The 27,468-nt window shown below is 51.2% G+C and overlaps 1 protein-coding gene across 1 annotated transcript in view; it reads right to left on the bottom strand.

The window, feature by feature from the left end:
• Positions 1–12,195: 12,195 nt before the first annotated feature.
• The window catches only part of LOC132023746 (2'-5'-oligoadenylate synthase 3-like), a 44,783-nt gene continuing 29,510 nt past the window's right edge, over positions 12,196–27,468 (bottom strand). The window contains 10 exon segments of the mRNA XM_059409896.1: positions 12,196–13,248; positions 13,250–13,330; positions 14,518–14,671; positions 15,587–15,825; positions 16,840–17,027; positions 18,182–18,464; positions 20,297–20,470; positions 23,595–23,736; positions 24,204–24,439; positions 25,568–25,746. Of these exon segments, the coding sequence (XP_059265879.1) occupies positions 12,979–13,248; positions 13,250–13,330; positions 14,518–14,671; positions 15,587–15,825; positions 16,840–17,027; positions 18,182–18,464; positions 20,297–20,470; positions 23,595–23,736; positions 24,204–24,439; positions 25,568–25,746 (1,946 nt within the window). The 3' untranslated portion in view covers positions 12,196–12,978.

Raw genomic sequence — 27,468 nt, 5'->3', positions numbered from 1 at the left:
TACTGGTTAAATCCCTGGTTAAACGTCCAGGAAATCAGGCCTAGCGTGTTTTCAGGAGAGGTTTCTTAATGGACAGTGGGTGCTGTGCAGTGGAGACCCACTAGGAGGCAGGAAGAGACCTGGACGGGCATCAAACACGGGGCGTGGGATGGTAATTTGCTCATTTACTGAATGTTTTGTAGGCATCAGGGATGTCGTTAAGTTTTTCAGTCCTTCCAAGTGTCATTCCAGATTGTATAGATAAGGAGTCCAGGGCCCAGGGAGGGAATAAGCAGCTGAGCTGGAAAAACCCCAGGCCTGGGTGACCTTGAGGCGCTTTCGCCTGGGATAAGAGGTCTCTGACCCATTTCTGTTGTGGAGTCCTCTCATCTTTGGGTACCCTGGGGCAGGGGACTCCTGTTTCCCTCTTCTCCAGCCTCTGGGCAGTCTGGAGGCCTGCGGGGAAGCTAGCTAGGCGGGGAGGGACCTCACCCTTCGTCCAGGAGTCCGCATGTCTCCAGCACAGAGGAAGGGACCCTGAGAAAGACCAGGGCCAGAGCCAACAGTGAGGGCTTTGTGGCCGGAGTCGGGTGCAGCTCTGGGGCTGGTCCAACCGGGTGAGGGAAGAAAGAGCTCTAACTTTCTCCAGGACCCTCCTGCTTTTTGCCCCCTCTAGAAAGCTCCAGCTCCTGCTGCGGGGGAGGAAGGCAGAGGCTGTCGAGGAACCGGGAATGGGTACACAACGCCCCCTGGTGGCCCACTTTGGGCCCATGGCTCTAATGCTGGAAGGGTTTCCAGGTAATGAATTTTTATCTATTTTTAATTTATTTTCATTGTGGCAAAAATGCATACCATAACATTTATAGCCTTAATTATTTCGAACTGTGCAGTTTAGTAGTGTTTTAGTGTATTCGCACTGTTGTGCAATCAGCCCCCAGAAGTTTCTCATCTTGCAAAACTGAAACACTGCACCCATTAAACAAACCCCCAATTCCCCCTCCCCACTCCACCCTACCCCCACCCCGCCCCGCCCCCAGCAACCCCCATTTGACTTCCTGTCTCTATGGCTTTGACTGCTCTAGATACTGCATATAAATGGAATTATACAGTATTTGTCCTTTGGTGACGACCTTTTTATCCTTTAGCATAATGTCCTTAAGGCTCATTCATGTTGTAGCCCGGCTCGGGGCTTCCTTTCTTGAGGCTGGAGAAGGTTCCGTCGTATGTGTCCACCACGTTTGGTTTCCTGTTCATCCCAGGAATGAACACCGGGGCCACTTCTACCTTTTGGCCATTGTGAAGACTGCTGCTCTGAAGGGAGGCGTGCAAACCCCGCTTTCAGGTCTTCCCAGCAGAAACCCAGAAGTGGAATTGCGGGAGCCTTCATCTGCGCGATGACTGAATTGCGCCCGCCCTCTGCAGCTCACGTGCTGAAGCTCTAAACCCCGATGAGAGTATATTTGGAGACATGGCAGATCCCAAAAGGAGGCAATTAAGATCAGATGAAGTCATGGGGGTGGGGTCCTAACCCGATAGGACTGGTGGCCCTAGAAAAAGAGGAAGACACAGAGTTCATGCTCCTTCCTCCTCTGCCTTCACGCAGAGGAAAGAACATGCTAGTGTGTAGCAAGAAGGTGACCGCAGGCAAAGCCAGGGAGAGACCCCTCCTCAGCAGAACCCAGAGGCGCTGGTACCTTCATCTCAGACTTCCAGCCTCCAGCGTGGTGGGAAAATGAATGTTGTTTGACCCCCCCCAGACTATGGTGTTTTGTGATGGCAGCCCAGGCTAATACAATCGGGGGATTCTGTCTTGCACTTTTTGGGGAACTGCCCCGCTGTTTCCCACAAAAGCGGAATGACCTTCCCACCCACGGTGCACGGGGTTCCGATTTCTCTGCACCCTCAACATCAGTACTTGCTGTTTTGTTTTGTTTTAACAGTAGTCGTCCTAGTGGGTGTTGCGGGTTGTGATTCTCCCCTGACCCTCCAAGGAGGGGCTTAGTGTGTGCCCAGCACCGGGCTAAGTGTGTCCCATACTCGTCATGATCTGATCCTCCTGTAGCATGGTCTGCATTTACAGAGGAGGACAGGGAGGCTGGAAGGGACAAGTCACTAACTTAGTGTCATCAACCAGCAAAGGCTAGGCACAGGACCATGACAGTTGGTGATGATGACAGCTGGTGGCTACAGGGCTTCATCCCTGTGCCTGCCACAGCCCTCTGCCTTCACAAACACTCCTATGAGCAGCGTGCTATTACTAGTCTCATTTACCAGGTAAGGAAACGGAGGCACAGAAAACAAGCACTGGCCCAAGATCCCGTGGCCGCTAAACAGGACAGCCCAGATTTGAATCTTGTGCCCTATTCTGCCGCAATAGGAGCACACATAGCTCCAAGCAAATCTCGCCTACGAAAATCCAAATTCTCCCGAAGTCTCCATGAGGGAGGGAGGATCTGCTGCTATAAAAACGTAGCTCTGCTGGTGTGTACATGGTACTGTACCGTTCGGAAAAGATTCCCATGGCTCGTTGGGATTAACCTTCATAGCTTCAAGGAAGCAATGTTTTATAATTTTTTTAAAAGATTTCAATTTATGAAACAGAGCGTGCACAAGCGGAGGGGAGGGGCAGAGGGAGAAGCAGACTCCCTGCGGAGCAGGGAGCCCGATGTAGGGCTCGATTCCAGGACCCTGGGATCATGACCTGAGCTGAAGGCAGATGCTTAACTGACTGAGCCACCTGGGTACCCCAGGAGACACTGGTTTTGACTATGAGAGAGACCATAACTGACCTGAGCTGGATCCCAGGCATCCAGAAGCTGGTACTCTGACTCCAGATTCCCAAAGAAAGGCCAGGCATTATGTGAGATAAACCAGGTTTGAACCTGGCTCCCTCCCCCTCCTTTTTTTGATTTAAATTTTTATTTTAAATTCATTTGGGGCATATGAGAAGTTGGGAAGAATGTAATAAATTCTTGTATACCTTTCACCCAGATTTTTCAAATATTCACATTTTTACCAGAATTGCTTTCTCTCTCTCCCCCCCTTCTCTCTCCTACTCCCCTTCAACTGATTGAATGAGGCCCACCCTCACTATGGAGGGTAATCTGCTTAATCAGTCTACTGATTTCAATGATAATCACATCTAAAAATGCCTTCACAGCAACATCTAGACTGGCAGGTGACAAAACATCTGGGCATCATAGCCTAGCTAAGGGAACACATAAAATTAACCACTCCAGCTAGCAAGGCTCCTTCATCCGTCAGTTTTTCCTTCCTAGACATAGGAAGAAAAAATAGACATTAAGGAAAAATAGACATAGACATTGATATTTCAGCCTTAGCATGGTCCCTTCAAAGTCAGAAGATGGCGGCTGAAGCTCTAGAAATCACCAGCCTCAGACAACAGTGTACAGGACAGAAGGGAGATAGAAGAGCACAGGATGCCAGGATTAGCTTAGACCAATCAAAGCTCATCTCCCGAGACTCGGTGGACAGTTTTGGGAGCAAGGAAGAAGGGCAGAGTGGCCGTGGAGTGGGCAATCAACATCGTTGTCATGTACTCGATGCTGCCAACTTCAGCATGTCCTCGGAGAGTGAAGGCATGACGAGTGAATTTTGGTAGAGGCGGGGGTCCCTCCGAGGAAGGCAAGCATGCAGAGAACAGGTTTGACTCTCCTTAGCAGGATTAGTTGTCCTGGCTTGCCCAGTGCCTTTGGTGGTTAATGAGCATCAGGGGGGACTCCACTGGGTCAGGGAGACAAGGCAGCCCAGCTGCAGACAAGGAAGTGGCTGTCACCGGCTGTTGTCCTCTCTGCTGTGACAATCTGATTTTGTCTCCCACGGCCTCCCAGCCGGGGCCCTGGCCAACCCACTGACCCCTGGCTGGCCACCTGCTCTTTATCTAGAAGCTGAATCTGTAGGGGGAGATCGAGGAAGATAAAACAGGAGATTTCCCCAGCACGGAAGAGGCAGTGGAAGGAGAGAGGAGGAGGAGGAGCTGCTGACCCCAAAACAAACAGTCAGAGAGAGAGGTAGCCAAGGATACACTGCAATGGGCCAAAAATTCCAATCCTCATTTATAGGACACTTTCCAAGCCTTTTTATATTTATTATTTTGTTTAAATCTCCCCATGGGTAGGGGAAATGGACATCATTCTTCTCACTGCATAGAAGAGGCACCAGGAGGCCCACAAAACTAAAAGGTCGTTGTCAAGGTCACTGTATGAGCTTCTTATGGCTGCTTTAACAAATGACCAAAAACTGAGCGGCTTCAAGCACAGACTTATAGTCTCACGGCTCTGGAGGTCAGAAGTGCTATAGGCCCGGTGCTGGCAGGCCCGTGTTCATTCTGGAGGTTTCAAGGGACAATCTTGAACAAGAATTTGTCCGTGATGATCCTGGGCGTGGCCACGGAAACACCTTGCAGGGGTCACAGGTTTCAACATTCAGGGTGGGAAATGGAATCTGGGGTTCGTCTGGAGGAAGAAAGATGGGGCAGAAGTGGGGTGATTCCCTGAGGATTTGGTGGACCTGGAGACCCTGCAGACTGGGACCACTGACCCCTTGAACTGGAATGGAAGAAAATTATGATCTTATTAACCTTTAACTGCCATGTAGTATTTCCTTCTGCTTCGAACACAGGCAACAAAGCACAGGGCAGTGGGTAAGACGGTGGCATCGGGACAGATCACAAAACCTTTACATCACATTTCCTTGTTGGAGCTCTCTCAAAAAATACCACTTTTTCTCATCACTACTTTCAAATCGTGATAGTAATGAGACGGGAATCTTCATTTTAACCAACGCCTGCTGGCTGGGTTAATCGGTGGCGGGCCCTGGGAGCTGCGGCTAGGGAGTCTGCCAAGCTCTCGGGAGGGTCTGTTGACCCCCCCGTGGGTGAGGGTCCTCCTTTGGGGCCTGGATCATTACAAATGAGAGGGGGTCACTGGCCCCACACTGAATAGGGGCTGCAGCCTGGGCTTGAAGCTTAGCTGGGAAGTAGATCTCTTATCACTCAAGGAGAATCTTTTGGTTTTGATTACCTGTGGCCATTGGAACCTTTTCTCGGCGCAAGCTGAGATCCACATGGTTCACTCACCCCCCGAAGGCTGGGTTTCCAGGAGTCCATATAGTTAAGGGGTTAAAAGCTTTACGTTTGGAGGCAGAACAGTCCAGGGTGAAATTCCACCAGCCCCCTTACTAGCTGTGGGCCCTTGGGCCGGGGAAGTGGCTTCACTGGGCCTCAGTTTGCTTATTTGTAAAATGGGTATCACAGTATCCAACCTGGAAGGCAGTTTGAGGATTTAGGGTGATGAGGTGCTTATCTCCTTTCTCGGCCCAAGGGAACCGAGCGCTCCGTCCACGCTGGCAGTGCTTCCCATGTTCTGCCCCGCCCCCGGGCCAGACAGAGCCAGCCAGCGGGGTCCCTTCCCTCCCTGCCTTCTTGGCTCAGACTTTCTGCTGCGGCAACAGAGGCATCCATCCTCCAGGGCTTCTAAATCAAGCTGAGCAGTGAGGCATGCTTTGCCCATTAGCCGGGACATTTTGACTCAGAGCGGCTTTGAAATAGCAGGGCCGGGCAGTGCCCCCAGAGTCAGGTTTGCTAATGGAGTTTCTGCCTTGGCACTGGGCCTGTCTGGGCTGTTTATTGCAGGAGACTTGGAGGATGAGAGCGGGGGGGGGGGGGGGGGGGGGGAGACGTGGAGCCTTCCGTTGCTTTCAGGAGTCCTGCAAAGGACTGTGGAAGGGACAAGGCTCACTGACCTCCAGCTGAGTCTGAGGGAGGAAACTCCTCAAGCAGGGGTCCCAGGTGTGAGCAGGAGAAGGTCTCCTGGTCAAGATCCGGCAGGGTCCTGCAGCAAGAGAGCCCTTCTGAGCCTCCATTTCTCCCTTCATCGGATGGAGGAAAGTATCTATCTTGTAGGCAGAAATCAAATGAGATGATGAAAATGATGAAGCAAGAGCTCTGCGCCGGCCACAAGGAACACAGTGACATTCAGCAGCTTCTGATCGTTCCTTCTGGGACCAGCTGAGTCCAGCCTGGCCGAGGCTGAGCGAAGAGCAGGGTGAGGTGTGGTACGGAGTATTACACCTGTCCAGTCTGGCCTGGCTACGCTAACCCCACTGGACACCGTGGGATCTCCCGCCCGCCCCTTCTCTCTTCTTTACGTCCATCCAGCGCCCCTGGATTCCCAGCACCTGCTCAGCAACCTGCTAGTTCTCAGCTCCCGATAGGGCCAGCCGCATGGGCTCCTCACTCGAGGTGTGTTTGGCTCGATGCTCTGATGTCACGGTCTTGAAAAACTCTCCATGTTTTTTGACCAAGGGGTCTTGCGTTTTCATTTTGCTCTGGTCTCTGCAAGATGGTGGGGGCTGGTCCTGTCGGCCAGGGACAGTGCTAAGGGGACAATTCCTATGAGTCCAGGCTATCTGCAGCTTTCCGCCTACTTACGATCTTACGGAAGCCACGGGCTCACGATGTAAGGGTTAGGAACGCGTCGGGACACAGTGCAAGGCAGGTCACATGTCCCATGGGCTTGTTTTCATGCTTCTCATTTCTCAAGATCCCTTCACAATCCAGCCTCTCCTCCTATCCCCACTTATTACCACAGTTTGGGCTCTAGTGGACTCATTGAGATGGTCTTTTCCCAGGTTGTGTGTGCATTTATTTATGATTTTCTTATTGTGGTTAAAACATACGTGACCTAAGATGTGCCCCGTCAGCCGCTGTCAGGGGTGCGATCACTCATAATGACATACCCGATACTCAGCAATCATCACCTCTGTTTCTCTTCAGAACTTTTTCATCATCCTGGACATGAGCTCTGTCCCCATCGAGCAGGAACCCTCTGCTCTTCCTTCCTTCCAGCTCCTGGTAGCCTCTGATCTCCTTCCTGTCTCTGGAGGTGTCTCTTCTCGATTTCTCATATACGTGAAATCGTACAATAATTGGCCTTTTGTGTCTGGCTTCTGTGACTTAGCAGAATGTTTTCAAGGTCATTCCTTTCATGTCTGACTGCTCTCCCATTGCACGGATGGGCCACAGTTTTCTCTTGTATTGGTCTGTGGCTGCACATATGGGCTGTTTCTGCCTTTTGGCTGCCGAGAATGATGCTGCTAGGACTATAGCAGTACCTGTGGTCCGTTCTTTTGGGTGTATCCCTTGGGGTGGAATTGCGGGGTCAGACAGAGCTTCTGCATGTAACTTTTTGGAGAATTGCCAGATGGTTTCCCCAGCAGCCATATGGTGTTACAATCCCATCAGCAACATGTGAGGGTCCCCGCTTCCCCACGCCTGTCCCAGTGCTTCTCTGGCTTTTCAATGATAGGCAGACTCCTGGGGGCCAAGTACGGCCCATTAGGATTCTGATTTGCATTTCTCTGATGACGTGGAGCATCTTTCCATGTATTTCCCAGCCTTGTTTATCTTTAACTTCTTTGCCCAATTTAAAATCGGCAATCTTGTCTTTTTGTTGTGGAGTCGTTGTCTTTTATATATTCGGGGTATGAAACCCTTATCGGATAGGGTTTGCGAAAGTTTTCTCCCATTCGGTGGGTGGTCTTTTCACTCCCAGGTTGTGTCCTTTGATGCACAGTTTTTAATCGTGACAAAATCCAATTTATTTATTTTTATTTGGGTTGACTATGCTTGGGTGTCCCAGTTTAAGAAACCATGGCTAAGTGCAAGACATGCCTGTTTTCTTCCGACGGCTTTATAGTTTTGGCTCCTAGAACTTGGGTCTTGGATCAATTCTGAGTTAATTTTTGTATACGGTGTATAGTAAGGGCCCAGGTTCATTCTTGGCATGTGTGCAACCTCTTTTCTCAAAACCATGTGCTAGAAAGACCAATTTCTCCTCTGTAAAAGGGTGACATTGGCGCCTTTATTGAAACCAGTGGGCCATCAATGTAAGCCGTCATTTCTGGGATCTCGGTTCTCTTCTGTTGGTCTGTCTGTCTATTCTTATGCAGATGCCAAACTGTTCCAATTACTGTAACTTCGTGTCACGTTTTGAAATCAGAAAATGTGAGTCCTCCAACTTGGTTCTTATTTTTCAAGATTGTTCTGGCTATTCTGGGTCCCTTGAAATTCCCCATGAAGTTTAGGATGAGTTTTTCTCATTTCCCATAAAAAAATACCATGAGCGGGGACGTCTGGGTGGCTCAGTCAGTTAAGCGTCTGTCTTCGGCAGGGAGCCTGATTCTCCCTCTCCCTCTGCTATTCCCACTGCTTGTGCTCTCTAGCTATTTTTGTCAAATAAATACATAAAATATTAAAAAAAAAATTAAAAATACCATTAGGATTTTGATAGAGATGGCTTTAAATCTGCGCTTGGCCTTGGGTAGTATTGTCATCTGAACTATATTCAGCATCCTAATCCATGAGCACAATTCCATCAATATTTTAGGATTTCCTGCATTAACCTTTTAATAGGGAATTCTTAAAAAGTGGGAAAGGTAGCCAAACTCGAAGACTTGAATCCCTCTTTTCCTCTTGGTCACATTCGAGGTCAAGGGGAAAGACCCCTCTCTTTCTTTCTTTCAAGATTTTATTTATTTATTTACTTACTTATGTTCACAGTGTGGGTTGGGGAGAGGCAGAAGGAGAGGGAGAGAGAGAGAACCTCAAGCCGACTCAAAGTCAAGCGCTAAGCCCAATGTGGGGATTCCATGACCCAGAGGTCATGACCCGAGTCAAAATCAAGAGTTGGACACTCAACTGACTGAGCCACCCAGGCGCCCTGCAAGACCGATTTATCTCTCTAATATACACCATAGAATGATTTCGGAAATTCCTCAGAGGATTAATTCAGTAATCATCTGCCCAGTGTCCCTACGCTTTTTTTGTTTAATTTTTATTTATTTATTTATTTGACAGAGATCACAAGTAGGCAGAGAGGCAGGCAGAGAGAGAGGAGGAAGCAGGCTCCCCGCTGAGCAGAGAGCCCGATGCGGGACTCGATCCCAGGACCCTGAGATCATGACCTGAGCCGAAGGCAGCGGCTTAACCCACTGAGCCACCCAGGCGCCCGTCCCTACGCTTTTTAAAGGGCCGTTGGTTGCCTCTCCCTTCTATGCTCCTAGGGAGTATGCGGAAATAACAGATTGCTTAAATATGCTTTATTGTCTGGATCACGGTTCCCATGAAGAGGGAACCTCTCTCTTCCCCTAACATTTTCCAGGGGCTTTAAGCAAACCTCATTGCCTTTTAGGACTTGTAATTCTCTCGATGACCACAAGATGGCAGCAAAGAGCAAAGGCTGCGGGAGTGGAAGGAAAGATCCTCGGGAGACAGGAGGGGACGGAGGGAGGAACCGGGGTGAGAGTGTGAGCCCGACAGACACAGCTCGGTGCGGATGGCACCCCCGGAGTCGCACCCCCGGCAGGCCTGCGATACGGACCGGGAGTGTGAAACCGCCCCGTGTAAGTGGGCTGACACGCTCCCTTGCGTGAGATCACGCGGACAATTTTTAGAAAACAGGTGTTTTTCTTTTACGTTGGGAATGGTGGGAGCGAGGAGAGATCAGGGATAGGGTGCTCTCCCTCCTCCCCCCTCTCTGGCCCCTCCCTGGCATTGAGGCCAGAGGAGGAAACCTTCTCCTGCGTGACTTGCAGCATCCAGAGGCGGCCTGCGTTCCTGGACGCGGGACCCTCTGCATCTCCAAGCCAGCCACAGCCACACACGTCCTCCTGCGTCTCCAACAGCAGAATCTCTCGCCTTTGGGTGGGAAAGGCTCTGGACTTTTTAAGGGTTCATGGGATTCGACTGGGCCCATGTGAATACCCAGATTCCTCTCCCCCTCTCAAGACCCTTTACTTATTCCCACCATCAGAGTCCCTGGTAGCATATCCACAGGGTCCAGGGACCAGGGCATGGACATCCTTGGGGGGGGGGTATTATTCTGTCTGCCACGCTCCTGGCTTCCCCAGGCATCCTGTGTGTTTAGCGGCATTTCCTCTCCCGCTGTTGGAGCTCACAGTGGCACCTTCTTCACCGCGGCCAAGCCTTGGGGAAGGATCCCTTTTCCTGCCCCCATAACCCTTACCCTATATACACAATTAACAGCAACTGAGCCTTTCCCCTTCCCCTGGTGATGACTTCCTGCTCCATCAATTGGAGCCTTGTCCCTTAGAACACGAGAGCTTCTCCCTTGCAATTCCCAGACTGGCCCCCAACGAAGGGAAAGGCAAGAGAAGAGCCTTGGGGTCGGCGCATATATGAGGAATTCCATCAGACGTGCCCATGCCTGGCACGTGGGCGCCCGGATGGAACTGACTGGTTCCATCTCTCAGCTGCGCTGGGTTACTGAGTCCTCACATTCTGTTCCCTGTGCTCCCCTCCAGGTCTATGCCCCACTCGGGGCAGCCCCAGGAAAGACAGAGAGTGGATTTTCTGCATCTTTTCCTTGTGTGAGATCCATCCCGGGCGCTGATGTCAAGCAACAGAAGCAGAGCGGTTCCGTTTTTCACCTGCTCCGACTTGACCAAACTTGTCTGGAGAAGGGGTCGAAGACCCTCCAGCAGACAGGCTCCAGAAGATCCTTTGATCGGCAAATTCTTCCCGTTGATGATCTCATTTAAGGTCTCCCCCTCAAACCCTTCCCAAACTCCTCCTGGGCTGCTGGCCGCTTGCCACGTGTAGCCCTGCTTCTAATCACTGTTTACTTCTTTTGGGGTAAGTGGCGGCCTTGTTGCCAGGGTAACTGAGAGTGGCCAGTGGGCCTGGGACCTTGACCTCTAGCTCTGCCTAACTGGACTCTTGTGCGGTCTTGGCTCCTGTCTCTTTCACCAACAGTTCCTCTCCTGGCTTTTTACTCTGACGTTCTCCCCCTATGAAGTGTGTCTGGCCTCCACATTTATTCTGGGATTTGCTAACTCAATTCCTTTTGTTCTTATGGCCATTTTTTTTTTTTAACCTGGCAAAACATTTCATGGATGGTGCTGTGTGTTCGACACTGCCTCCCACCGGCAGGCACAGCCAAGTCCCTCTCCTCCTGATGCCCTGATCCCACGGAGGGCTTGGGGAGTGGCGGTCTGCCCACTTCCGTCACAGAGCGCCCCCTGCCGGCATCTCCTCCTTGGTCCCACCCTTCCGTAGTCTCTGCCTCATGGTTCATTTCAGCGAAGGTTGCCTAACAGTGATGTTTCTCATTTTCACCCTTTCAACAACTATTAAGTTGAATCCTTTTGTAAAAAAGATGTTTTTCCTTATTAGTTATAGCTGTCTGTTTATCCTGAAATACCGTCTGTACAGGAAAGGATGGGCTTAGTTATACCCTATTCATTGCCGGGACTTGCCCAACTTCTGAGAAAAGGGTTGGTGTTCTCAAGCCTTCCAATGACGGCCAGTGGCGTGTTTCTTGATCACTGCGGACGCGCTCTTATCTTTGCTTTGAATGAACTTAAACGTCTGGCAAATGCTGAGAAGACAGTGGCAGGAAAGGCCCAGGATGGCTCCTTCCTTCCTTTGGGATGTACGTTCTGAGCTGCTTACTTTCTCTCTTGTTCCAAGTCTTAGCCCACTACACCCGTCCCACTGATCACGCAGCTGTACACAGTTGCTCATTTTTAGTGAAGGGGTGCAGGTGATGCACCTCTAGGTACGTCATAAGCCCTGTGAGGTTAGGGCAGTGTCTTATGGCCTTACGGTCTCCTTCTATATCTCTAGTGTGAGTTGGGGCACCTGGAAGGGTCTGGCATCTCCTTGTAGGCTAAGACGACGTAAAGGCAGAGTGGTCGCTCTTTCTTCAAGGGCTCTATCCTTTGCCCTTGTTCTGGACAAGAGCAGTGATGCGTTCCAACCCCAGGCCATTGGCACGACCCCAGCTGGGGGTCCTACAGGTCACTCCAACCCCGACATTACCTGGAGGCCATGCAGGGCTCACAGTGAAAGGGCGAGGTCCTCCTCAGATGCCAGCTGTGAGTGGGGGGCTCAGACTACTTGGACCCCCCGCCCCCCTACTTGGCTACAAATTCAGGGGTTTCCACGGCCTCCCTTTCAGTTCAACAACCTGCTTGAATGACTCACAGCGCTCAGAAAAAGGCCATACTTACCACCACCATTTTGTTCTACAGGATGTAAATGAACAGGCAGATGAGGAAAAACACAGGACGGGAGGGGGGGGGGGGGAGGAGCTGGAAGGGCCGGGAGCCCTGGAGGCCCGCCCCCTGGAGTTTGGTTCATCATCTTCCCAACACACAGCTCTGTTCTCCAACCAGGAAGCGTTCCAAGCCTTGCTGTCCAGAGTCTTTATTGGGGTTTCATTACAAAGGCATGATTAATTAAACCAGTAGCCAGGTGCTTGAATTCAGTCTGCTCTTGGGAGGTTGGGGGGATGGGACTGAAAGCTTCTACCCTCTCATTACATGCCTGGCATCGCCGGCGTGGCCAGTCCTTCCTTGGAAACTCTCACCAAAGGCCCTAAACCCCATTGGTGTCAGCTCAGGGACAGCTGGACGAGGCTCCTGGGGGTGGTAAAGACTCTCCTATCGGGAAATTCCCTGGGTCCTGAGGCTCTGGGCTGGGAGCTGGGGACAAAGACTGGACACCCTCTTCATTCTGTGATGGTTGGTGTAGTGGCATAACGCGGGGTGGTAAAGCTTGAAGTGGATATTTGAGGTTAAAACACGCAGACATCCAGGTATCTCTGAAGCTAAAGCCAGAGCATAAAGCCTTGAGATCCGGCCAGAAGGCACGCATCGTGGTGGGCTGGGGTGTGGGGGGAGTCAATAGGCTATTATGCCTGTGAAGCAACAGTTATAATCCAAGCTTCTGGAAAGTTTTAAGGGCTAAGAAGACATCAGCTCGCTACTTGCTGGGGAGACCTTCGGCTCAGCAGGTGTAGACAGGAATCGGTGTGCAGAGGGAAAGAGGCGGGAGGTTGGCCAGGATGGAGGAGGGTGAGAGCAAGATCACGAAATTATAGGATCCCAGGGGCGGGGAAAGGGCTTCCCTCTGGGACTACAGAGAAATCGCGCTGCTAAGGCTTGAAGGAAAAGCTAAGTGGAAAACACGCTGTGGTTGACAAAAAATGATGGAGCCGGTGAAGCTCGGTGAGCGCGGGTGTGTCTGGGAAGGCGGGTCACGTGCAGAGCGAGAGTCCAGCGGGCTGGTCTGGGAAGGACTGGGCGGTCTTGGTTTCGAGAGGAGTCAGAGAAGCGAGAGGAGGGATGCAGGAGAGTGGATCTGGCCACGGTGACAGCGAGCGGGTTCTTTAAGAAGCAGCTGCCGGATGACCCCCAGAAGTCTCTTCTAGCATTACCATTCCTGGGTTCTAGGACTTCTGAAGGCGAACATCTCATTGACCAGAGGCTGAATCCCCATGCCACAGCTGCCTGGTGTCTGCACTATCTGGAGAGAAAGAAATGTATGGGCCGGAAGAAGACGGATCCCACGCACTTAACACCACTGGTTCAAAGACTCAGAGGAAAAGAAGCAGGAGCGTATCCAAGAGGGTTAGTAGGACCGGGAACAACTTTTTGGGATGGGTTCTAGGGCAGATCTGGATAACCAAAGCGGACCCCAGGGTCGAGCGGGTCTTCTCAAGCTGGGTCCTCACCCGGGGGCTGTTTGGCTCCCTAAAGGATCAAAGGCCATGTCTCGAGACATTTTTAATAGTCACGACCGGGTAGCGTCTAGAGGGTAGAGATTTGGGCTGCTGCTCCACACCCTACCATGTACGGGAGGGCCCCCCCACCCCCAGAAAACAAAAAATTATCCAGCCCAAATGTCAGCAACCGCTGAGGCTGAGAAAACCTGCTTGGAAAAACGCTGAGAAAGAACCTGGTGGGACAACCACTGTACCCCGTGGGCAGGTGTCCCGGTAGGAGGCGGAGCTTTGAACGGGTGTGACCGACACTCTCAGGAAAAGGAGCCAACCTCCATCCACAGTGAAGACTCCTGCCCCATATACCGCATCCTTTTGGAGTCACTTTCAAGTTACGAGGAACCTCATGACCATCCCAGGCAATGAAACCCAAGATAATTTGCCGGATGAGGCTTCTAGGAAGACAACTTGGGTATGTATCTTCCCCCTCGCTGTTCTTCTTGCCGGGACCCGACCTGCCGCCTGGAGATGCAGTGCAATTGGGACGAAAATCAGCAGCTAAGGAAGGTGTGGCCAGAAAAAGCTGGTGATGCCCCCGGGGACATTTGGCGGTGTCTGCCTCTTTTTCTGGTGGCCACGATGGCGGGTGCTGCTCTTGGCCTCCAGGGGATCGAGAACAGGGATGCCCTTAGCATCCGATAACCCCCTGCACAAAGAACTAGCCAACCCCCACACACCAACCGGTGGAGAAAACCCGCTTAGAGAGCTGTAGCACGAGTCCTGGGTCACCTGCCTTAGGACTCTTGAACAAGAAGAAAAAAGCAAACAAACAAACAAAAATGCCTATTTTGTTTTGTTCTCAGTTCCTGCGTTGGGCTATCTGTTATTTGGGGTGGAACAAATTCCATATTGCTACAGAGGGAAAAAGCTCTTGGAGGTAAGCGTGTCCCGGGGGCATCTCCAGACGGCACTTCCTTTAGATTATCCTTACTGGCACTTTCCACGATTGCACAGGATATCCAGTCCCATCTGTGAAGCAGAAAGAGGACAACCACTCGGTAGCTTCTTTTGCTAGGAGATGCCAGCACCATCGGTCGCCTCCGCCCACGTCGCCGGTGGGGTCCGCTGGGTCCAAGATCACAGGCCTAAAGGAGAGTCCGAAACACGACATGCTTTTTAAAACCAGCGACCTCAGAATCGGGGGGCCCATTCCACTTCTGGCACCAAAACAACGTGTCCTACGTTTTAGGTGCCGGTAATTCAAATGTACCGATAGAGCACAAAGTGATTTTTGAGAATCCCGTGACATTCGCCAATAGTATTTTGAAAGCTGTTCCTTACTGTACACAGGACGGCATAATAGAAACATCTCCCTCCTGTTAGATCGGTTGAAATATGCTGGGCAATTTGATCAACCGTAATGTCATGTTGGCCATGGCCGTGGTAGGCAGCCCATGGTATCTTGTTCTTTCTTTCTTTTCCTCTATTCTTTCTCAGAGCTTTTTTCCTTTCCTCCTGTTCCTTTTCTTTTGCCTCCCTTGTTTTGGGGCTCTGCTGGCAGCACTGAATGGACACGCTAAGATTCCCTGCTATTCTTGAAGGACAGCGGTTTTGCGGGATGCAGGTCTGGAAGGGGAGATGAGGGCTGATCCAATAAATCGAATAAAATCTAATTCTCCTGTAGGATGAATCAGCCACGAGGGAAGGATAGCGTTATTTCTCAGGGACACGCTTCCCACTTCCACAGCTCTAAGACCTGCTAACGAATTCACACTTTTCCTTCCAACCTAGGAAGACGGAAGCAGCCTAGAGACCGGTACCTTGGTCCTTCCTTCTCTAATCCTCCTGGATAACGTGCTCTCCTGCCCTCCCCCACAAGGGCTTCCTCCCCAGAGACTATGGGAAGTTCTGTTGGTTGGCACCTTTCCACTCCTCACCCGCCCCTGTCCTGTTTCTTGGGGGGAGCACTGAATCCCGAGCCCAGGGAGGAGAATCCGGGTGGCTGTCATGGCGTTGGAGGGAATCCGGTTAAGGAAAGGGGGTGGCAGGGTGTAGAGCACCTGGTCCTCTGGATCTGGGTCAGTAGGAAGTTCCTCACAGTCTCATCCTCAAAGTTGTAATTGACTGTCCAGAAGACACAGAGCTGCCGATATTTTGTGATCAACTCCAGGACCGTCCGGAAACCTTCCGCGGTGTCGAAATTCTCTGCCCCACTCCCCTGCTCCCAAGAGTAGATGGTGAGCAGCTCCACGGCATACTTCGGGGGCAGAGACCCTTTATGCTTCAGTTTCCTTTCACACTGAGGGAAGAGGGGAAGGTCAGGCAGTACTGGCGAAGCGGGGAGGAGCAGTGAGCTCAGAGCGTGGAAGACACCTCCCATTAATGGTCCCCGGGGCCACAGCAGGGCAACCGAGGCATGAGATGCAGGGCTGATGGGACGGGGCTGCTGGAGATCTGAGCGGGGCCTCCCTTAGAGGCTTGTAGATTTCTGGTTTGGGGTTCGGCCATATAGGACTCCCTAGAGTTCTACAACAGCGACCACTTTCAGAACACCCACGGCGGGCTGACAGAGGGGGCCAGACATTTTACATGTCATTCCTAATCCTCCCACACCCCCACCAAGCAGGCATAGGTCAACGTTTCTGATGAAGACTTGAGGCGCGGGGAGGGGAAGTGACTCGCTCAAGGTCACACAGTAGCCCCGAGCCCTCTGAGCACCCTGGGGCTGGGGATACAGCCGCTTCTCTGAGTTTCTGGGTTGGAAACCACAAAGCTCAGGTTGTTGTACACAGGAAGCAGCTGCTGCTGGGCTGGGTGTCTGCTGCCACGGAGATACTCAGAGGCTCCCCTTTGTGCGAGACAGTGACGGAAATGGAGGGAGGCTAACTGTTACAGAAAAGGCACACCCTGGTCCTTCCTATAGCTTGCAACCTGTATTCCAAGGCTAGCATCTGTGTGTGCTCCGCTGGACGCTGAGTGGGGGATAAGCCATGCTGGTGACCTGTGGGCATGGAAAGTCCCGGTTTCACCTGCCCTGGGGAGCAGAATAACTTGGATTCCTGCCCAATTCTCTGGGGGGTCAGAGCAGAGGTAAAATGAGACAGATGCGGCTGCTTTGATGGGAGAAGGTGCTCTACAGCTCACCCAGCTTCATGGGTTTGGTGATGGGGATGCCACAGAGACAAGCAGGATTAGTGGATAGGATCCCCAGAGTGACTCAGCCCCCAGCATGGGAGAGCTTGGGCCCACAGAACACTTGATGGGAACCGGTCGCATGGGCACTGCCAGGCAGCTGCAGTGAGAGCGGCCATACCTGCCTGTACCAGTGTTTCACCAGACGAATTAGATCCTTCAGTTTAGTGGGCCGAGAGACAACAAATTTGCGCTGCAGCTCCGTGAAACAGGTGGAAAATTCTCCGTCCAAGGTGTCTGACGATTTATACAGATCGATGAGATCAGCATAGACCTTGGGGCTGGGTGGGGAGTCAGAATTCAGTTGACCTAGCAAGGGGGAGATGTTTCGTTTGTGCTTTGCTGTGCATAAAAGTAACCATTTCCAAATATTTTTGACCAATGTGATTTAATTCGATGACTCAGAATCTGTTTGTATATTTGAACGATTAATGTCTAAGATACTGGGAGTAATGGGATAGTTGAAAAAATTATATGGTCTGTAGGAGGACAGGTGCTATTATCAAAGTATTATCTAGATGTATACTGTTTGATACAGTAGCCACCAAACAATGTGGCTACTTGGATTCAAATGAACTAGAGGGAGATAAAATAAAAAATGTGGCTCCTTAGTCCCATTAGCTACATTTCAAACTGTCAGTAGATGTAGAACATGGTTATTATCACAGAAAAACATTTTAAACAGCACTGATTGGGAGTTTGCTAACTATGCATGGTAGGCGAAATCTGGCCCACTTCTTGTTTTTGTAAATAAAGTTTTATTAGAACACTGCTATGCTTCTTTGTTCATGTATTGTCTATGGCTGCTTTCGGGGTACAGTGGCAGAATTGAGTAGTTGTGACGGAAACTGTGTGGTCATCAAAGCTGAAAATACTTGCTACCTTGCCTTTAAAAAAAAAATAGCTGACCCCCAATTTATACTATTATTTCCTCTCTAGAGACACTAAGAACTATTCAGAGGGAAGGTATCAGCGTCTTTTTGATTCTGATTTCAAAAATTGCTGAAATGGTCTTGGTTTATTTTAATACAACATTACATATCTGTTGTTCATGAACCGAATTTCCAAAGCAGACTGAAGGCACCCAGATTTCCTGTCTTTGCCTCACATTCTTCCCAGTCTGTTCCTTCATTTCCTTCACTAATACTTGTGGCATTTTATTTGTAAATGTGTACAGAACGCCTGTGGCCCCATTCTTTGATGGATATTGCGAGGGATACTACAGGAATAGAAAAATGTAAGGAACATGGTCCTGGCCATGCTTTGGATGAGTAACTGGAAAAGGAGAATGAATAGGTCCTTAGGTGTAAGGGGCTGCTGCCATTCCTCGTGCCGCCTCTTGGGGGCACTAGACCTAGGAGCCAATGCTAGGTCACATGGCTTTCCCTCCACCCTCCTCGCCCCATCACCCCAGAACCCCGCTTCCTCCTCCAGCAGCAAAGGTCTGGGGGAGGGGGTCTCACCTAGGGCATTAAATGCAGGCAGGACATCAAAGTTCACGCTTTCGTTGAGCACTTTGGATTTCAGAGAGAAACTCAGCACCCTGGGAGCCTTCCATTTTGAAATCTCAAACTTTACTTCGAATTCTTTCTCCCGCTGACAGGCTACTAGCTGTGTGTGGATTTCCTTGATGATACGGCATCTCTCGTTTTTTTGGGAGGTGTAGCTTTTAAGCGAGTCTGTGAACACAACGAGGTCAGCATCGGAGCCAGTCTTCAGAGCTGTGCCTTTGCCTGTCGACCCTCCCTAGTGAAGAAAGGCAAGCTGAGATCCAGCATTTTCTAGATCCCGAGCCCCTCACCCGCCACGGGCTGGCAGCAGCGGGCTCATTAATGAGGTTGCCAAGGTTAGAGTCCAGTTAGGGCTGAGTCCAAAGCAGAGCATTCAATTTTTCAAACGAATAGTTTGGTTCCAAAGGCTTTCTCATGCTTATTAACCCATGAACAACGGAGGGGCTATTACCCATCACCCACTTCTCGTGTCAACTTCCTCAAGAGTTCTCCCAAAGAGCATTTAGCTTTATGGGAATTCCTGTGACCTGAGAGAAATCAAGCTGGAAGCAATCATTGCATTGCGTTGAAAGTTCCCTGATTCATCTGTTTACTCTTGCAAGCTGCGGATCCTGGAGTGAATGCTGATGATTCAGGTACGGTGTTCTGCAAACTTTCCGTAAGGGGTCGGGTACTAAATGGGGGCTCTGTATGTCCCTGCCTCACAGGGTTCTCTACTTCCTCCTACCTCCTCTCTCTTCCTCCCTTTCTCCTCCTCTTCCTCCTCCCTTTCTGCTCTAAAGAGTGTGTTAGGCAGAGCTTAGCTGACAGGCTGCTTCGAGGGCAAGCGGGGGGAGAAGCCAGCTTCCCCACAGAGAATTGTTCCACGCATGATGCTCGGGGCTTTGCTCTGGGCACCGACCTTCACACCTGCAGCCCTGGTTGCCCCCCAAAAAGCTCACTCAATTTTTACAGAGAGCACCTTGGTTTTACCCATGAGTGGTAAATGCCTGGCAGTGGGTTAGGGGCGAGGGGAGGGTATAAACAGGTGTGCAAACCTGCTTCGTTCATGCAGCTGGTCTGTGAGTGTTGGCCTCAGCAGCCCATCTCTGCCCCCTCCTCATATCCAGGGTCTGAATGTCACCTAGCAGACAACTCTTTCCAACTTCAGGAAGGCAGAAAGCAACATCCTGTGCACTGGTGGTTCTCTTCCTATTTTCTTCTATGATATGCCGCTATACATTTTCTTATTTTTTACTATCCGGTTAATGGGAATCTCGGGAGGGGAGGAAACAAGCTTTGACAATTCTAGCACTGCCTGTGAACTCAGCCTGTGACCATGAACTCAGTCCAATGAACCTCAGTGAGACATTTTACTCAACACTCATGGGATATTGGTACCGGTCCCTGGGTCTGTCTCAGGACAGCAGGCTCCCAGGTCCGTTTGGCACCGTATGGGCACCTCCCTGCTCCCTCCTTGGGACCGGCACCTGGTGATCTGGTCGCTGACCAACAGATGGAGGGAAGCAGGTTAGCTCGTGGCCTTGAGTCTTGGACAAGAATGAACCTTTAGCTCAGTTGATGGGGCTTAGCGGGCTGTGGTCATTAAAGCAAGAGAGAGGTCACGTTCTGGCTCAGTACACACTGAGCTTAGAAGATGCTGTGGTTTGAATGGTAGCCCCAATGGTTCCCAATGGGAATGTGAGAACATGACCTGACTTGGAAAAAGGGTCTTTGTTGATGTCATTGAGTGAGGGGTCTGTGGACCCTAAATCCAATGGCAGGTGTCCTTAGGAGACAAGAGGAAAAAGAGGAGCCCCTCAGAGGAGAGGTGATGGGGAGACAGAGGCAGAGTTTGGGAGGTGCAGGTCCCAGGCCAAGGCCATGAAGGGTCGCGGCAGCCCCCCAGAAGCTCATACAGAGCCAGAAGTATATCCTTAGTGATGGAAGCAGGGTGTGGGCAACCCCACTGAGAGCCGCAGTCCTGGGTGCCCGTCTCCCCCGCTCGCCCCCTCCTCCCTTGCCCTCTGTCCACGGGCGGGCTCTGCAGAGCTCCAGGAACCACGTGGGAGAAAGGCCAATGCTCACCTCCACAATCTTCTGGACCTTCGTCCTTGAATGGCTAAAGCAATTTTTTTGAAGGAATTCACGGATGAATTTAACAGCTTCGGTGATCTGGTCTAGGAACTGTCTGTTGGGCTGGAGAAAGTCCTTGATAAACTTGTCTAGATGATGGCCTGGGGTGGCGAACAGCGGCACCGGCTGCGAAGGTGGACGGAGACTCAGTGCTTTCATTGACACACCACGAGAACATTCTAGAGGGTTCAGGGCAGTGCCCAAGGCCCTCCCCGCCGCCCCCCAGCCCAAAACAAAAACTGTGAGTTGTTCCTTCCTACCCCCAAGAAAGATCTGACCCTTCCCGGGACTCGAAGCTATTCTGGGTGTGACAAGGCCTTCTGTGGCTGGACCTTTGTGCCCCCTTTCTCTTCCGCTGACTGCAGGGACTGCAGATTTCTGGAGAAATGCTCACACGTGAGCCTTCTCAGACCTCATCGGCTTCTGCTGCACACACGTGCCCTTGGGGATTGGTTTTCCGGGGCTGCCCTAGCAACATACCCCTGGGGAGTTCCGGCGACAGAAATGTATGTTCTCTCGGGTTCCAGAGACTAAAGTCGGCGCTCAGCGTGTCAGCAGAGCCGGGCAGCCTTTGACGGCTGTAGGGAAGGGGCAAGGAAGCCCCCCTCCGGAGGCTCCAGCAACAACTCGCCTTCCCTGGCTTGTAGACACACCACTCCGGCCACTGGCGTGTCTCGGTCTCCCTGTGCCTTCTTATAAGGACACCAGTCACTGGAGTCAGAGCCCATCTAGGATGACCTCATCTCTCTAATGATGCCTGCAAAGACCCCACGTCTAAGGAAGCTCCCATTCCAAGGGTCCAGGTGGACATGAGTTCGGGGGGACACTATTCAACCCTTGGTACTGTTCTCAGTGTGCTGAGCAGAGAGCCAGCCTGGATCAGCGGGCCAGTGGGTTCAGTCTGAAGGGACACTTCTCTGCTCCAAAAGGGGTCATGGAGGGTGGGACATGCCCCTTTCTTGCGCTTGGGGTCACTTCTGGAAAGAAAGCATATTCTGCTCTCTAATTGGGGTCTGGCCTGCGCAGGAGTACAGTTCTTTCCTCTCTGGTAGAAAAACTCAGACTGTGGGGTTTGCTCCATGTCACGGGTCCTGACACCCCATGGGAGGCGCCACCTGTTCAGTCTACCCTAGAGGCCCCCGTCCGCGGAGGTGGAAGCGGGTGACAACCCCACCTCCCCACATGTGCCAATCTAAATCCCCAGAAACTATGCATCAGTTTCCTTATATGGAACGTGGAACTTTCTAGATGTGTTTAAGCTAAGGCTCTGGAGATGGGGGAATGATCCTGGATCATCTGGGTGCACCCAGGGTCATGACAGGGTCCTTTCAAGAGGGAGGCAGGGGCATCAGCATCTTATAGAGAGATGGAAGGCTAGAAGCTTTAAATTAAATTAAATTTGTGATATTTCTCGGCCTTGGAATTTGTGGTTTTCTTTCCTCTTCCTTCCTTTTCTTTCTCTCTTTCCCCTCCTTTCCTTCCCTCCTTCCAACGGGGAAAGGGACACTGCTCTGTACAGACACCGTCCCTTTGCTGGTGAGCACAGAGAAGACGGGCCCGCTCTCCCTGGGGACACGGGTCGGCTGGTTAGCTTTAAAGTTGAAGGTCGACCTTGGTTGCCTCCTGATGTTGGCAATGGACTTCACCATTGGTTGAAGGCAAATTCATTACCAGTACTGCCCTTCCCACCCGGCTGAGTATCGTGGGGGTGGGGGGCGTGTGTGTGTGTGTGTGTGTGTGTGTGTGCATGTGTGCCCTGCAGTGCCCAGACACCCTGATGCACCAGCTTGTGGGCCCGAGTGGCCTCCAGCAGCTCTCCTGAGAGGGGTGGCCTCCTAGTTCTGGAAACAGGTTGATTGGGTAGAAAACAGAGCAAAAGCAGGGATCAAAAGACATCTTAGGGGCAGCACATGAGAACTAAAAGCAGCGTGGGCTGGGGAAAAACTGGCTACCAGAAACATTCTTCAGATAGCTGTGAAGATCTGGAAACGGCTGGACGGTCATAATGTATTAGTCTTAATCTCTGGAATTTGATCATTGAGTGTGGTTCGCTAAAAGAATGTCCCTCTCCGGCAGCCAACTCCAGCGGCCCAGTGGAAACAACATATACAACACTGACAGTGACGAGTGTGCGTACACACTCGCAGACCGGGACGCAGCTGGAGAGGTCAAGGGTTAAACGTGTGCGTGTCCAGGTCGACGCAGTGGTTCACGGAACCATTTTCACAACTTTTCTGTATGTTTAAAAGTGGTCAGAATAGAGTTGGGGGTGGGGTGGATATTTTTTAAAGGTTGTTTGAGGAAGCCAGGAAAATCGAGGTCAAGAAGCAAAGCCCGGAGTCCAGGGAAAGTCGGGACAAGGAGTGGGCCAAGCACGTTCCTTCTGGATCCCAGCAGGGAGCTCCCCGCCCACAGGGTCCTCCCCGTCCAGGGCCCTGGGCACTTGGGAAGCTCACTTATATCCCATCTTTGCTCAGTTGACCCTCAACTTTCTGTGCCAAATGGAATGCAGATTCACCCCCACGGTTCTTCGGGTGTAAATTAGTTGCGTGTCTGTGCAATGTGGAATTTGGTTGCGCTCTGTGGTCTCAAATGACACCTTTGTCCCCCTGTCATCCGATGACCCCCAGAAAAACGGAAAGGATTCAGTGGCCTAAACTGATGACATTCTTGTCGAATAGTCCTTAAGCTCTGAATTCCGTGGTGGTGGATGGACTTCTCTTTGGGGGGTGGGTGGGGAAGCCGGCCCCTAGATCTGTGCCCTGAGTCTGGGGAGAGGGCGGCTGCCAGGCACTCTCCACCTGCTCTCTCTCCTGCGGCGATTCATTGAAATCTTTAATCTGCAGGTGTCCTTCTCTCTTCGCTCCGTTTTAAGAGGAGGGGGACATGGAGACAGAGGCGCAAAGAGAAGAGACATTGTGAAGACACACCACAGAAGGCCATGTGACAACAGAGGCAGAGACGGGAGGGACACACAGCCACATGCCGAGAGCACCAGCAACCACCAGAAAAAGTAGGAATCCTCCCCCAGGAGCCTTCACAGAGCCCAGCCCACACTTGGACCTTGGATTTCTAGCCTCCAGATCTGCGAGAGAGTACATTTCTGTTGCTGTAAGCCACCGGCGTGTGACGATTTGTCACCCCAGCTATAGGAAATCCGCACATGGTGTTTTTGGCTAAGACCGGGGTCTGGGCATCAGGACACCCTCCCTGCAGCATGACCTGAGCTGTATTTGCAAAGCTCTCTCACCAGAACATTCCATGATGGTCCAGGTGACTGACCGGGGCTGAGAGAAGACAACCAGCTCCAAGCTTCTTGCTTTAAGAGTTGCCAACATGCCTTCTCTTTGCTCACGTTATTGGTTGGGTCGGCTGGATCCAAGATTACCGGCCTATGAATTCCATCAGATTAAAAAAAAAAAAATCAGTTGGGCTGCCTGTGGAAGAAGATGTTCACGCTGGGAAGGGAGGGCTGGACGGGGCGTCTGGTAACCCAGACCCACGTTTCCTCTCGGTTCCTCGGGTGCTTTGTCTGAGATGGCTATACCTTCTGTTCCTGCCCTCGGTGCTTTGCAGAGATGTTCTGTGAGCAACGTAATTAAATGGTTAGCCCCTTCCTTCCGTAAGGGGAAGCACCTCTCAAGTGTTTGTTTGGGGGGCAAAATATGACGACAGTCTGAAATGTGAAAGGCATTGGTCAGGGTCCCCTAGTTCCCGCCCTGCCTCCCTCCCCACCGCTGTTGGGGTTCCTTTGGAGCATCCTTGGCTGGGAAGGATGGGGCAGAGCCTTCACGCTAAGCGGCACAGCCTGGCTTGCAGGTGAACAGGTAAAGAGAGAAGGTGGAAGGAAGCTTGCTACCTGGGTGACCTCAGCTGGCTCAGCAGAATGTTCCGGACTGTCTCATTCTCAAAGTTGTAGTTGACCATCCAATAGATGCACAGTTGCTCCTGCTGTGTGATTAGCCCCAGGACAGTTCGGATGGCTTCTGCCATGTCAAAGTTTTCTGCTCTGCACCCCTGTTCCCAGGCATAGACCGTGAGCAGCTCCAAGGCATACACGAGCAGATGGTACAGACCTTTCAGCCTCTCCTGGCACTGTGGGAGAAGAAAGGGACAGTGGCTGATCTGGGGACCCACTTACCCCCAACCATCATGCCTAAAGGACGCCATGCCTCAGATCCGATGGATTTCAGTATCAGGTGTTGGCAAGGGTGCGGAGAGCCTGAAACTGTCATATGTCACTAATGGGAGCGTTATTAGGGACAACTGTTTGGGAAAACTAATGTTGGTGGTACTTCCTAAAGTTTAATATATATGTTATTACATATACTTAATATATTATATGTACTTATGTAATGATATATGTTTTATATACCATATAACGATATACTATATATCCTGCATATGTATTTATTATGTGCACATACATAATATATAAATACGTCACGTAGATATGTATCTATCTATCTATCTGTCTATGTATTCAGATAACTTAAAACCCAACACTTCCACTCCTGTATATTTACCCAAGAGAAATGAGTGCTTAAACTCACAAAAAGACCCATAGGGGAATAGCCATAGTAACCTAATTCATAATGGTCCCAATCTGGACACAACCCAAGCGTCCTTAGCAGAAGGGAGAAAGGTGTGACCAGCCAAGACGACAGAATCCTACAGGACAACGAGACACCACAACTGTGTGCAACAGCAGAGGCCCATCTCTCAGACCTCACGCTGAGCAGATGGCACACACCACTGATTTCAAGTTCAAAAACAAGCAGAACTGACTGGAGGAGACAGACGTTAGGACGGTGGTCACTTGTGGGGAGTATTCACTGGGAAGAGACTTGAGGTAGCTGCACGGAGGAAAGGTGCCCTGTTTTGATCTGGACGTTGTTCAAAAGGTTATAAAAAGGCACTGAGCTGGGGGCGCCTGGAGGGCTCAGTGAGTTAAGCGTCTGACTCTTGATTTCGACCCAGGTCATGAGTGCGGGGTCCTCAGATGGAGCGCTATGCTCAGCAGGGAGTCTGCCTGAGAGTCTCTCTCTCCGTCTGCCTCCTCCCCATCACGATCTCCCTCTCTCTCTAAATAAATAAATGAATGAAATTAAAAAAAAAAATGCACTGAGCTCTATACTTAAGAGCGTCATATTTTCCTGGCTGTGGATGGTCTCGGCGAAGGGGAATTGGACGACCGCCCTAGAAACAGAATTTGAAAATTACCTGTTGGTACCAGTACTTTACCAAGAGGATCAAATCCTTCAGCTTTCTCGGATGGTTGTGAAAAAACCTCTGCTGGAGCTCGGCAAAGCAGACGGAGAATTCACCAGGGTGGGCTTTGGTCATGTCCAGGGCTCTTCTGAGCTCTCGGTAGGTCTGGGGGGTGGGCTTCTCGCTCAAGCCTGGGGCAAAAAAAGAGAGATGGAGAACCCGTGGTGTTGGGGCACCCTGCCCCCAGGGAGCCAGCCATGAAGGTCCGCTGGGGTTCGGCAGCACCCGTCGGTGGCTTCTTATGTCAGGGACGCGGTGTGTTCACCTAAAAGGTGAGGGGAGGCGTGCCTTCTGCCATAATTCAATGACAGTCCTGAAAACCCCACGGTGCTGGCCTGAGGCAAGATCGACAGAAACGGAATGATGGAAAACACAATATAAACGAGGAAGGGGGAGCTCCGAGAGGGGAGGGAAAGATGGCTTCTTGAACAAATGGGGCTGGCATGGCTGGCATAGACCTGGAAGCAAATAGAGTCCATAGATGCACACGGTGTGTTCTGCTTTGGAGCCTAGCTGGTGAGTCAAGGGGACTGGGACTCTGAGGAGGCAGGTAAGGGGAAGGCAGGGCCCTGGAGGCTGGCGTTAGAGGCAGTGGGCCCCTCAGAACGGGACCCTGTGATGCCGGGTAGTGGTTCTCAAACTGGGTGCCCATCAGAATCCTGCTGCCGCACTAATCTGGTGTACGGGCCCAGGAGGCTCTTAAATCCAGATTAGCTTTGGAGGAGATCTGACAGCCAAGTGGACAGAGCTCGGGCCTCGCTTTTTAACTAAGTTTTTCAGGGGATGCTGATCCCCAGGGACGTCTGAGAAACGCTGGTGTCGGGGAGCAAAGAAGCCTGTGCCCCAGAGGGGAAGGATATCCATAGGGTCACAGAATTTCAATAAGATTTCCCCTCTTGCTGGCTGAGCTCTACTGCTTACAAGCACATTTTACAAAGACATAAACAAGAGGAGCCAGGAGCCAGCTTGTTTCTTTCATTCACTGCCACAGATATTTAAGAATTCCCCAGTAGGTTCCTTCCCCCCAGAAAAGCGATCCTTATCCGGTCCTTCCCCAGAGGGATCTCAGCAGGGAATGTGCAGTTCTGGCGCCATCTAGTGGCAGAATCTTGATACCACATGCGAGGAAGAGTGTGTCATTTTCATACCATCCTTGCAATGCTGGGGTTGAACCCAGCAGAAGGCCCTTTGGCCCAGTCTCCAGCCACCATACTCTGAACAAGAGAGAATATAGGATTTCCTATTAATTGTGAGACACACGAGGTCTCTTCACCTTGACCCCAGACCTTGTTTGGGCTAGTCCCCATCATCTTACAGGCCCTGTAAACTTGCCATTTTGAGCCTGATCTTAGAGTTGGCAAAAGTGGGTAAGTGGTGGAACCAGGATAGAAGTGAGAGCTGCCTACCTTCCAGATGGGTGTGCTTTTCTCTAACTTGGTTACCTTCCCGTGAATGCAAGTCACCGACGGGTGTGTGTGTGTGTGTGTGTGTGTGTGTGTGTGTGTGTGTGTGTTCATCTTAAAGGCATCCTGGCTTGGGGCTTAGGAGATCTGGGCTTTCGTTTCTAGTTCTATCAGTAACTGGTGTGTGTCTCTGGGACATTCTTTTTCCTACAGTTTCCTGTTTGCTTAATGAGGGGTTTAATTTCAGCTCTAGCATTTAAGTTTGTGATTACATGCACCTGTGCTTGAGACTAAGCTGTCACTAGGCTGAGCTTTATCCTTCCTTCCTATCTACCATCCATCCATCCACCCATCCATCCATCCATCCATCCACCCATCCATCCATCCATCCATCCATCCATCCATCCACCCATCCATCCATCCATCCATCCACCCATCCATCCATCCACT

Source organism: Mustela nigripes, chromosome 8 (genome assembly GCF_022355385.1).
Source record: "Mustela nigripes isolate SB6536 chromosome 8, MUSNIG.SB6536, whole genome shotgun sequence".
Lineage (NCBI taxonomy): Eukaryota > Metazoa > Chordata > Mammalia > Carnivora > Mustelidae > Mustela > Mustela nigripes.
Note: the sequence above shows the minus strand (reverse complement) of the source record. Positions and strands in the feature narration are given on the sequence as shown.